We start from the raw sequence: 12,797 nt of genomic DNA on the forward strand, positions 1-12,797 counted from the left end.
TTCCCCTGTTCCCTGTATGCCGTGACATGCCCCGGCAGAACAGGTTCCTTGTACCTCATCCATGTGGTTAGAGTGGACAATGGCGTGACCAAGTCAAATAGAGTAACAATGGTTTAAGATTATTCATATGCTTGTTCACAAATATTATCTTACAATTCTTCTTCATTCATCTCCTCCTCAAATATTCATGAAATTGTTTTGTTTTGCTGCATGGTCTCATGATATCAAGGCACATAGAATCATTGTGCACCAATACTTGTGCGAACCTTACAGTGTCACTGTGTGATATCAAGGCACATAGAATCATTGTGCACCAATACTTGTGCGAACCTTACAGTGTCACTGTGTGATATCAAGGAACATAGAATCATTGTGCACCAATACTTGTGTGTACCTTACAGTGTCACTGTATGATATCAAGGAACATAGAATCATTGTGCACAATACTTGTGTGTACCTTACAGTGTTGCTGTATGATATCAAGGAACATAGAATCATTTTGCACCAATACTTGTGTGTACCTTACAGTGTCGCTGTATGATATTCAGGAACATAGAATCATTTTGCGCCAATACTTGTGTGTACCTTACAGTGTCGCTGTATGATATCAAGGAACATAGAATTATTGTGCACCAATACTTGTGTAAACTTTACAGTGTCACTGTATGATATCAAGGCACATAGAATCATTGTGCACCAATACTTGTGTGTACCTTACAGTGTCGCTGTATGAAATCAAGGAACATAGAATCATTGTGCACCAATACTTGTGTGTACCTTACAGTGTCGCTGTATGATATCAAGGCACATAGAATCATTGTGCACCAATACTTGTGTAAACTTTACAGTGTCACTGTATGATATCAAGGCACATAGAATCATTGTGCACCAATACTTGTGTGTACCTTACAGTGTCACTGTATGATATCAAGGAACATAGAATTATTGTGCACCAATACTTGTGTAAACTTTACAGTGTCACTGTATGATATCAAGGCACATAGAATCATTGTGCACCAATACTTGTGTGTACCTTACAGTGTCGCTGTATGATATTAAGGAACATAGAATCATTGTGCACCAATACTTGGTCTCATAGTCTGATATCAAGGCACACAAAATAATAGTGCACCATTACTAGTCCAAGGAAGCAATGGTGTCATTTCCTTGTACACTTACCCTTTGGGGACCGGGGTTCGACTCTCCAGAGCTTAGTTATTAGTTGTAAAGGGTGGCTAACTGGATCGGGTGGTCTAGCTGTGTGTTTTGGTTGATTGCCTTTTGTGGCTGGGGTTGTTGCTTGTTTTCAGGCAGTTGGTTTCTGGGTCTAGAGTTATGTACAGGCAGCTGTCATATAGCTGGTATATTCTGGCTGTGGGGTTACACAGCATTTACTCATTCATTCACTCACCCTCTGTACACTGGTGTTCTAGATCTGAAGAAGACAATGGCTGTGTTGTTGGAGAGTATGCTGGAGAGGTTGCAGCGCCTGGAGAGTGCTGTCAATCTTGTCATCAACACCACCCTCGTCAACGACACCATCAATGCTACTTTAAAGCTGGAAGAAAAACACAAGCCTGGGATCAGTGCTAGAGGTGAGTAGAAGACACCAGTAGGACACTGTCTGAGTCTTGGATCAGTGCTAGAGGTGAGTAGAAGACACCAGTAGGACACTGTCTGAGTCTTGGATCAGTGGTAGAGGTGAGTAGAAGACACCAGTAGCACATAGGCCAAATCTAGTGAACACGGACATGTAGAACTCAGGCAGATATGGAGACATGGCAAATATTTTCACTGAAATGCAGTACTATAAACTATAAAAGATAACAATTTGTGTTACAGATTTGATCAATGGCAAGAGCATAAACTGTAAGCTGACCGATGAGGACAAGGCACAGTACCCTCATTGTGAGGGCAAGATGAAGGTAGGAGCATAGCTGCCCATGGACAAGTGGAACAAATATGATCAGCTTTGTTCTCTACCTGTCTGTTGGTAGAACCGAGTTTTGAGGCTCATGGTCTATAGTCCATTTCGATTTCTTCTGAAATGGCAGTAGTGATGAAGATGAAACATTTGCTTTGTTGCAATGTTGCTAACAGTAACCTTATGGATAAATGAATAATACATGAAAAATAATGTCTGTGTGCTATGTTTCATGAAGTAGTTTATACAGTAGGTAGTTTGGAAATTTGGAAATTCAAACAAAAGTATTCTATGTAATCGTGTCTAAAACCCCAATGATTCTAAACCTAGATTCATGACTAGAACAACTTTGATTAACTGTGCATGTATTCTGTTTGGCAAGGTGTAGATAATTTTAATCCTTCCCATGGCCTGAGTTTGATTCCACACACTGGCCTCACATTGTGAGGACTCAAGAGAGCAGTGATTGCTTGCTGTAGCATTGTTGTCAGTTTCACTCCCTCGTTGTTGTTTTCCAGTTGTCAGTGTACACAGAGGGCTGTATGATATTATGTTTCAGTGGATGAGCAAGATGTGGAAGTCTGACCCGTGCTATGCGACATATGGTGTGGACGGCTCTGACTGCTCCTACGTCATGTACCTCAGTGAGGTGAGCAGACATGTTGCATCCACAGAAATGTTACTGGTGTTTCACTGCTGTTCGCTTTTTTCAAGAATTTAGTTTGTTACAAACTGTAGGCCCTGGTATCGGCCACCATTCCCATAAGTGAATGATTTGTCCTGTAATTATAAACTATGTCAACTTTCATGTTGGCAGAGTATTAAACATAACAATTAAGATATCAGTTTACAACTGTGTTAGAATGGATATTCCTGACAAATGTTACAGATACAATTACAAACTAGCATTGTGTAGAAACTGTGAAGTAAGAGGATGCTATGATGAAGAACGATGTTGTTTTTCGATAATAAGAACATCATTGATAAGGCCAAAAAAATAATAGTCTTGGTTCTCATGCACTGCCCACATCATCATAAAGTCGGCCGCATGTTTCCTTTTTTATTTCCATTTTTTTTAAAATAATTTGATAATCTTAAAATATTCTGTGTCTTGAACACACAACCCTGGCAGTTAAATGCTACAATACTTATGTACAACATGATTTCCCAAAAAGATTTGTCAGCAAAATTTGGTTACATACTAGTACCGTATATCGCTGTGTATAAGGCGAGTTTTTCGTACCTAAAATGAGGGGGCTAAGAAGGGGGGTCGTCTTATACACGGAGTCGAAGATCTCACATTTTTTTCCACTGGTGATGTCAACCGGCGTCCGATAGCCAGCCCAGCATTTGACAATAAAACTTTACATTTCGTCCTAAATAACTGTTCCAATAACTATTTCCATACATAAACATGATTTGTATCTCTTTTCCTTGAATAAAGTTTAATAATTTCTGCAAATAAAGTTGAAATGACCCTCGCCTCGATGCAGATTGTCAAACCACCTGACACGGTAAAACAATCAACATCCGTGAGTAGAGAGCCGGAAGTACTGGTAAGCATTTGCATATTGCACATGTGACCTAACATGTGATAACCGGTGAAGCCGAAATCAATTCCCGCTGTTTTTACAGTTGTATTAACAAGTGTTGGAGACAGTGTGTACAAGTGATTGTGGAATAAACACGCTGAATGTGAAGCAAACATAAGCCTAGTTAGTTACAACATAGTTAATTGGCGATTAAATTACTCACCATTGTCTCTTATATGTTTTTACTTCATAAGTGAATTTTATTTAACGGGCACCAATTTGGTGTCGTACCGTGTAAACACAAAATGGCGACGTGTGCTGGAGTTACACACGCGACCTATCATTGTAGAAAAAAAAAACAACGCAAGATAAACATATTTTTATTGCATATATAAGGTTTGTGTGCGCACTTGTGATGTCCGTGTGCGAAATACGCTACAGTCGGAAAGCGCACGTTAAATCTTCTATATCAGTCAGACTTGTGATGTGTTTCAATCCAGATCGCCTTATACACGGAGTATAGGATTTTGGGTTGATTTTTAAAGGCGTGTACAGGGGGGTCGTCTTATACGTGGGGTCGCCTTATACATAGCGATATACGGTAGCTTGAACAACTAAAAGGAATAACCCCCCCCCCCCCGTGATAATTTCAATAGCCATTACCTGAGAACCAATTCTTATATTTTTTTAAGCCTAATAATGATGATTATTGTGATTAAATTAGATATTTGTTGAGCGTGACGGTGTAATGTGTTGTGGGACGGAGTGTGTGGTGGTACAAGGGAGGAGACTATATTTTCAGGTGGAAGGCTGGTGTCCAAAGAAGGCCTGGGGTGGCTCCATGAAACTGAAGCTGAAGGAAGCAGCACCTCTTTATGTGAGTTGGTTCAGTATCTATTGTACAGTGGAACATTCTGATTTCTTGCTCCCATGTCACAAATGACTTGTGATTCCGTGAATATGTGCACACTGCTTTACAATCGGTTCTTATCCGTTCCTGGATACTGACATGTAAATCGAATGAAGAAAGGAAAACAAAAAACAACTTGAAACTTGAATAAACATTATTTGTAACCAAGGTAATGTCACCTGGTTCCCTATACTGAACTGTTTGTTACCAAGGTAATGTCACCTGATTCCCTATACTGAACTGTTTGTTACCAAGGTAATGTCACCTGATTCCCTATACTGAACTGTTTGTTACCAAGGTAATGCCACCTGATTCCCTATACTGAACTGTTTGTTACCAAGGTAATGTCACCTGATTCCCTATACTGAACTGTTTGTTACCAAGGCAATGCCACCTGATTCCCTATACTGAACTGTTTGTTACCACGGTAATGCCACCTGATTCCCTATACTGAACTGTTTGTTACAAAGGGTAATGCCACCTGATTCCCTATACTGAACTGTTTGTTACCAAGGTAATGCCACCTGATTCCCTATACTGAACTGTTTGTTACCAAGGTAATGCCACCTGATTCCCTATACTGAACTGTTTGTTACCAAGGTAATGCCACCTGATTCCCTATACTGAACTGTTTGTTACCAAGGTAATGCCACCTGATTCCCTATACTGAACTGTTTGTTACCAAGGTAATGCCACCTGATTCCCTATACTGAACTGTTTGTTACCAAGGTAATGCCACCTGATTCCCTATACTGAACTGTTTGTTACCAAGGTAATGCCACCTGATTCCCTATACTGAACTGTTTGTTACAAAGGGTAATGCCACCTGATTCCCTATACTGAACTGTTTGTTACCAAGGTAATGTCACCTGATTCCCTATACTGAACTGTTTGTTACCAAGGTAATGTCACCTGATTCCCTATACTGAACTGTTTGTTACCAAGGTAATGCCACCTGATTCCCTATACTGAACTGTTTGTTACAAAGGGTAATGCCACCTGATTCCCTATACTGAACTGTTTGTTACCAAGGTAATGTCACCTGATTCCCTATACTGAACTGTTTGTTACCAAGGTAATGCCACCTGATTCCCTATACTGAACTGTTTGTTACCAAGGTAATGCCACCTGATTCCCTATACTGAACTGTTTGTTACCAAGGTAATGTCACCTGATTCCCTATACTGAACTGTTTGTTACCAAGGTAATGCCACCTGATTCCCTAAACTGAACTGTTTGTTACCAAGGTAATGCCACCTGATTCCCTATACTGAACTGTTTGTTACCAAGGTAATGTCACCTGATTCCCTATACTGAACTGTTTGTTACCAAGGTAATGCCACCTGATTCCCTATACTGAACTTTTTGTTACCAAGGTAATGCCACCTGATTCCCTATACTGAACTGTTTGTTACCAAGGTAATGTCACCTGATTCCCTATACTGAACTGTTTGTTACCAAGGTAATGCCACCTGATTCCCTAAACTGAACTGTTTGTTACCAAGGTAATGTCACCTGATTCCCTATACTGAACTCTTTGTTACCAAGGTAATGCCACCTGAATCTCTATGATACTTAACAAAATGTTCCCAGGCTAACATCACCAGTAACCTGGAGGATCTCATGGCACTACTGCGAGATCCCAATGAGAGGCAGGGTTATGCATGGATCAGGATGCGCATCACACGGATGTGGGACAAATGGTCATCTGCCATTCACAGACTCTCTGCCAAGCAGAATCTGGGGCACCGGAAGAAGAAAAAGGTACATGTCACTGTAGACTTGGGACTCAATTCCGTGATACAACCGTTGTAAAGTTGGTATTTTGAGCACACTAATGAGTATCAGGTATTTACAATGTACGAAAAGGCTGATTGTATCATCGTGTTTGACTGCTTTGAATATTGCAGACTGTGGCATACTTAATATACAACTAAATTTGATATTTCATTTCAGATTCTAGTTCATTTGGGCTTGTTGTCCAAACAGTCAGGATGGAAGTTTGCTGAAATGCAGTTTAAAGGTATTTACAAATTATCTGATTAGGATGTGCACTGGTCTGAGTATTTGACCTTTTCTGAGATACTTATTTCAAACCTAAGTGCCTGAAAAATGAAGAAAGTCAGTGTGCCTTTAATTGAACTAGGCGTAGTTGCTAACTACCATGCCAAGTTCATGCTTTTCCATGGAAACATACAGAAATCACTTACACATTTCAGAGTCACATCCAGAATTAACTGTGTGTCAGAGGTACTTGGCAGTACCTCTAGAATTAACTGTGTGTGTCACAGGTGCTTACCAACACTTCTGGTGTTAACTGTCTCCATCTGTGTTACAGGTGCTTACCAACACTTCTGGTGTTAACTGTCTCCATCTGTGTTACAGGTGCTTACCAACACTTCTGGTGTTAACTGTCTCCATCTGTGTCACAGGTGCTTACCAACACTTCTGGTGTTAACTGTCTCCATCTGTGTCATAGGTGCTTACCAACACTTCTGGTGTTAACTGTCTCCATCTGTGTCATAGGTGCTTACCAACACTTCTGGTGTTAACTGTCTCCATCTGTGTCACAGGTGCTTACCAACACTTCTGGTGTTAACTGTCTCCATCTGTGTCATAGGTGCTTACCAACACTTCTGGTGTTAACTGTCTCCATCTGTGTCACAGGTGCTTACCAACACTTCTGGTGTTAACTGTCTCCATCTGTGTTACAGGTGGACCCCTGGGAGAGCTGGTGCAGTGGAGTGACCTCATCACCACCCTGTTCCTCCTGGGTCATGATCTCACCATCACCAGTGAGGTGGAGCAGCTCGTGGGGTAAGTGTAACCTGTCATAGAGAGCTACCCAAGGCTGCCACTTGTCTGCTAGCTGCGTTAGCCTGGTGGCTTGGACAAATTTCAAAAAACGGACATGTGTTTGTAGAGGGTGACGCCAAACATTTTTTCAGAGGGTCTCATTTTCAGTACATTTTCAATCCTTATTAAGCATGACATCCCTAATGTTTCAAGGCATCATAAATGTATCTCTCTCGGAGCTCCATGGTGCTTTGTCTAGTAATTACAGAGGACCTCTGCTTATCCGGACCTCCAGACTACTGGAAACATTGCTTACTGGACAATATTTATGTGAAATAAAATAAATACATAAGATGCATCTTTTATAAAAGATGTCTGGATCCGGATGCGGACATTGAATTTCAATTTCCAACAGCACAAAGTACACACTATTGTCTCCAACTCACCGAACAGCCACCATGCTTGATGATGTTTGTTCTGCTATTCAATACCTGGCAGCCAACATCAAAAGGGGTGGGTGTCATGTGATCACTGTGTTAAATAGTTCCATAAAAAATTAGAATGATAATAACATTTTATTAAAGTGTCACATGTTGTACACATGATCGGAATATATGCAAGTGGTGTTGTCATGGTGCTTAACAAGAGATTACGCTGCCTGTGCTAGAGTACACCTCACTAACAGAGGAACCAACTTGTAATTGTCAAAAAGTGGATAAAATGCTTACACACTCGTGATGTTGAGAAAAACATCTGTCCCCCTCCCTGTGTCTCTCTCATTGTTCATTTCAGTTCTCTCATTCACCATCATGTTATCAGTTTATGACACCGATTTCATCCCAAGCTTTCACCATCACAAATGCTGCATAAAGAGGATTTCAACCTCAGAAAGTTCAAGTGTGCATAAAATATTTCTAGATTACATTTTTCATACATGCATGAGTTCAGCCTTGGCTTTCATCCCGTGGAGATAAACATGGCTATAATCAATGTTTATGTGTTGCACAACTGTATACAAAACAAGTGTATCATCTAAACTAGGCTTAACATGCATTTCTTCCAACATTAGCTGTTTCAATAATAAACAGTGTTGTCACAGTATGATGTGTTGGTCTGTACAGCTCAATGTATTTTATTTATTAAGCATTTAATCCTTCCTAAATCATACTTCTGCCATTCATTTCACATAAGCCTCTGTACAGTTTGAGTAGGAGAGGTAATTCTGGTCCATTAACAAGGGATTCACGTATCTGGAAACTCATTTAACTAGACAATATTTGAGAAACGCAAGTGTCAGGATAAGCGCGGTTTGACTGTTCCTAGACAGTGTAAAGATCAGGGGAGTTCATGTTCGGTGTATCAAGCTCAGATCATGCTGATAAGGACTCCTCTAGATTCTTGGAGCTGTATATTCTCATGCTGTTGCTTCTTCTTGTGTGTGGCAGCAGGTCAACAATTTACTGCTAGGTGCTATTTTTTGAAAACTCATAATCCTACAATGAATTTATCATGATGTTTGTGTGACTGAGGATGCTTTGTGAAGTAATGCCTTTTTGGTAATCATGGTAATGTCCAACTTCGATTAATTACATATATGTCGGTTGATAATTTTCATGTTTTTTCTTATATTCTAAAGAAATTGATTTTCAGTAACTTAATCCAAAATAACTCTGCAACAAATTCACAGTGTTACAGTTTAGTATCTACATGATTTCTCTACCAGAGTGCCACCATCAAGAAGAAATTTTGCATGCAGTAGTTTGTTCTACTTAGTGTATACTGGGTAGTGTTGTGTAAGCCAAGACAACTTGTCAACTCAAGTTGTGGCAGGTTGTGGGGACCCTGACAAGCTGTGTTGGTAAACAACTGACCTCACAGGTCCATGTCCTCTACAACTGGACTTACAGCTGCTACCTACCGCTGTCTGCTTCTCACACTGCATGTCTGTTGGCAGGATCCTGTCTCGACTTCCGGCAGCCAAGTCACCGTGTCAGAGTCGGAAGGAGTTACCGGTCAACATCATCTACACGGACATCATGGGCCTCATCCAGTTCAAGAAGCGGGTCAAGGGGGGCTATGGCAAGTTCAGGTAGGGGAGACTGGTTGGTAGCAAAACACACTACCTCATTTCATGACATGTTCAATGTCCATATTGGATGTCTTTGGTAAGACCAATGGTTTTTAGCAAATAAAAATACTTACATGATCAATCCTAAGAAAAACTATATTTCAGAACAAATAGAGAATGATCATGACTTGAGTACAATTTGGAATGTACCCACACGCTATTATGGTAATATTGTTGATAAATAGATTCATTTTTTAACTTAGCCTGCATTACTCCGTATTGTATTTACTGCTGTCTTTTGACAGAGAGATGAATTGTGTGAGATCCAGCTGCTGAAGAAAAGTTGTTCCAACCAGTAGAGGCAGCAACTCTCTCGCACAGTCGGCACGTGACCAGAAGTCATGATGTCCCATCAAAACACATAACTGCTTTGTCACCTCCACGGACAGAAGTACTTTGTATCCCTTGTGGAAATTAAAGCATATTGTTTCTATACTTTGCGTGTTTCTACATTCATCGTATGCTGCTACATTGTTACCTGTTTATGGGCTGTTAACCTTAGCATCTTCCCTTTCGTAATTTGAAACATTTGTCGCTTGTTTGTGGCCCCAGTCACAGTAATTTACGGACGTACTGTTGTTCCCGCCATTTTGTTTTTTTCCCATCATTTTTGCCATTCACCACGTGGCCATGTAATTTTGTGTTCTGCGCTTTGAATTCTTTCTTTGGCTTTACACTCAATATATTTATTTTGTTTAGGCGTGCTTAAAGCTCTGCCTTTTCCCTACCTTTTAACATAATTGTTTGCTCTCATAAACTTCAATAAAATACAAAGTTTTTGAGTAACATCATGCTTCCCGTACTTTGTGGTTTTGCCACATGGTTATGTTTTTGATTAAATTCCAGATTTAATGCCTCGCCACACTTGTTGCCGTGGGAACAAATCTGGTCGGGGACTGCCCCTTCTGCCTTGATTGGCAGTGCTGATGTTGCAGTCCTTCGTCGCTGTGCTCTTTCAACTCAATACGAGTATCCAGGACACACCTCACTCAACGTGCTCGTCGACATATGGCTACAACTCGGAGACTGCGGTCTTTCTACACCTCCCTTGCCATCACCTTTATCAACGACATCATCCCCCTTCGGTGATGCCCATAAGGGGACTGGCCTTCCATCTCCTGCGCCATCTATGTCAGCAGCAGTGGCGTCGTTGATGCTCCTGACACCACCGGCGCTCCCGAGAACCAATACAACCAGCGCTCCCAGTGCCTGAGTATCTCAGTCGAGCTTCCTGGCGCCTGAGTATCTCGGCCAAGCTTTCTGGTGCTACCGCCGGCGCTCCCGGCGCTCCCAGCATCTGAGTATCTCGGCCAAGCTTTCTGGTGCTACCGGCTCTCTCGGCGCTCCCGGCATCTGAGTATCTCGGCCAAGCTTTCTGGTGCTACCGGCACTCCCGGCACCTGAGTATCTCGGCCAAGCTTTCTGGTGCTCCCGGCACCTGAGTATCTCGGCCAAGCTTTCTGGTGCTACCGGCACCTGAGTATCTCGGCCAAGCTTTCTGGAGCTACCGGCACCTGAGTATCTCGGCCAAGCTTTCTGGTGCTACCGGCACTCCCGGCACCTGAGTATCTCGGCCAAGCTTTCTGGTGCTACCGGCACTCTCGGCGCCCCCGGCACCTGAGTATCTCGGCCAAGCTTTCTGGTGCTACCGGCACCTGAGTATCTCGGCCAAGCTTTCTGGAGCTACCGGCACCTGAGTATCTCGGCCAAGCTTTCTGGTGCTACCGCCGGCGCTCCCGGCATCTGAGTATCTCGGCCAAGCTTTCTGGTGCTACCGGTACTCCCAGCGCTCCTGGCACCTGAGTATCTCGGCCAAGCTTTCTGGTGCTACCGGCACTCCCGGCGCTCCCGGCACCTGAGTATCTCGGCCAAGCTTTCTGGTGCTACCGTCACCTGAGTATCTCGGCCAAGTTTCCTGACGGAGAAGCAAGGTAAAACCACTTGTTTCATTTGTCGCCGCTCCTGTCACTGCTCTCCCGTACGCTGTTGGGATTGTGACTATTGTTGGGAGGAATCTTTTCAACCAGTAGACATTTGGTCTGATTCAACTTGCCCACTGGTTGTCTGGACGAGGTTTTGTTTTGGGACGTTCTCCTTAACCCGTCATTTAAAGCGCCATGTGCTAGGAGAGATGACCTGCAGGTTCACTCCTTTGATAAGGCTGAAGGAGCTCACATGTTCGTTGGAAGCCTTTTCTTCAAAGCCTTCTACGAGCCGCTTGGCCGATACGTGCTAGTTTTCCATCGAAACAGGGCCTCTGGTGGACAGCATCTGTGTCAGAACTGGCAGATCTTCACTGTTCAGGCTTATTTGGCCTGTTTGACACTTTCGTCATAGGTTACCGGGTACCCACTTCTCGGGATCATGGTTGACTGGTCTCGCATATTACGGTGTATCATATCGCTCTGCGCCTTTTTCGTCGACGTCACCGGCACCAATGCTCCTGTACCCTGCCTTAGCGCCAGCTTTCCTCAAAAAGGCTCTTCCTCGGCACTCCCCTGGTTTTCGATGGTGCTCCCACGTTTTCTTCGCAAAACTTTGGTACACCACTTGTATGTCTACCACACAGTTCATCCAGTGTGTGGAGATTGCACCTCATTTCTGGCTCCAATGCGGTTTTCTCAGCTACTGCGCAGGGTCATTTTCATGTCACGACTGTCAACAACTCCGACCGGAATTGGGTCAACAGACCTGTGGGGAGCAGTGCAATGTATTTCTACGGATTGGTTTGCATGCTTACATGTAGGTATGGTGCAACAACTCAACCAGATGCCTGTCGCTGTCCATCCATGTACAGAGGATGGAAACGGTAGACCTCCACTATCAACGGAGGCACCATGTTTAATCACCCTCTCGCTATAAGCAAGGGATGGAAAAGATCGCCATACTTTGTACGTTTTGATCTCTCAGACACTTTTATATTTTCAGCCTTGGCGACCAGATACAGTGTCGATTTTCTAATTCTTCCCACAACTGTTCCATTGACCCCTGTTGACTACATGCCGAGTATCGTGTTGTCTTCCTTCATCGTCACCTCGATATAAAAACTGGAATGCTTATACGACACTCAGGGGATGGAAGTGTTCACATTACCTCGTGCAGTACGGTGCGATCTATCCGAACCACAGTTCCTCCTTATCTTATGGACATTTCTTCGACTTCCGGCTAAGTCCGGCCATCACTTGTATGAGGAGCATCGGAGCTTGACGAGGGTTTGTTATGGAATAATTAAATTTTCCTAGTGTTCTTTGAAATTCCTGCATTCTGATAAGCTGGACTGGTCACATGTTTTTGCATTCATTTCCCAATGAATGTAAAACATTAAGCCACGCCCACCGAAGCGGACTACTTTTATACCTATGGAATGTTGGGAAATCCCAATATTACAGTCGAGGGAATTCCCTTTCTGATGATGTGTATCATCATGCACAAGGCATTAAGCGAAATTCATGCATATTCATTGTCCAAACAACCCTTTGAAACCGAAGGCCGAGAAGGAATGAAACA

General features: G+C 42.7%; 1 protein-coding gene across 6 annotated transcripts in view; it reads left to right on the forward strand.

Moving 5' to 3' along the window:
• LOC124149529 (alpha-1,6-mannosylglycoprotein 6-beta-N-acetylglucosaminyltransferase A-like) overlaps positions 1-12,797 on the forward strand; it is an 82,195-nt gene that overhangs the window by 43,836 nt on the left and 25,562 nt on the right. For all 6 annotated transcript variants that reach the window (XM_048381717.1, XM_048381716.1, XM_048381719.1 and 3 more), the window contains 8 exons: positions 1,434-1,595; positions 1,843-1,925; positions 2,484-2,573; positions 4,259-4,333; positions 5,960-6,130; positions 6,323-6,389; positions 7,081-7,183; positions 9,117-9,251. In XM_048381717.1, the coding sequence (XP_048237674.1) occupies positions 1,434-1,595; positions 1,843-1,925; positions 2,484-2,573; positions 4,259-4,333; positions 5,960-6,130; positions 6,323-6,389; positions 7,081-7,183; positions 9,117-9,251 (886 nt within the window). The remainder of the gene's footprint in view (positions 1-1,433; positions 1,596-1,842; positions 1,926-2,483; positions 2,574-4,258; positions 4,334-5,959; positions 6,131-6,322; positions 6,390-7,080; positions 7,184-9,116; positions 9,252-12,797) is intronic.

Source organism: Haliotis rufescens, unplaced genomic scaffold, assembly GCF_023055435.1.
Source record: "Haliotis rufescens isolate VD_foot unplaced genomic scaffold, xgHalRufe1.0.p SCAF_4, whole genome shotgun sequence".
Lineage (NCBI taxonomy): Eukaryota > Metazoa > Mollusca > Gastropoda > Lepetellida > Haliotidae > Haliotis > Haliotis rufescens.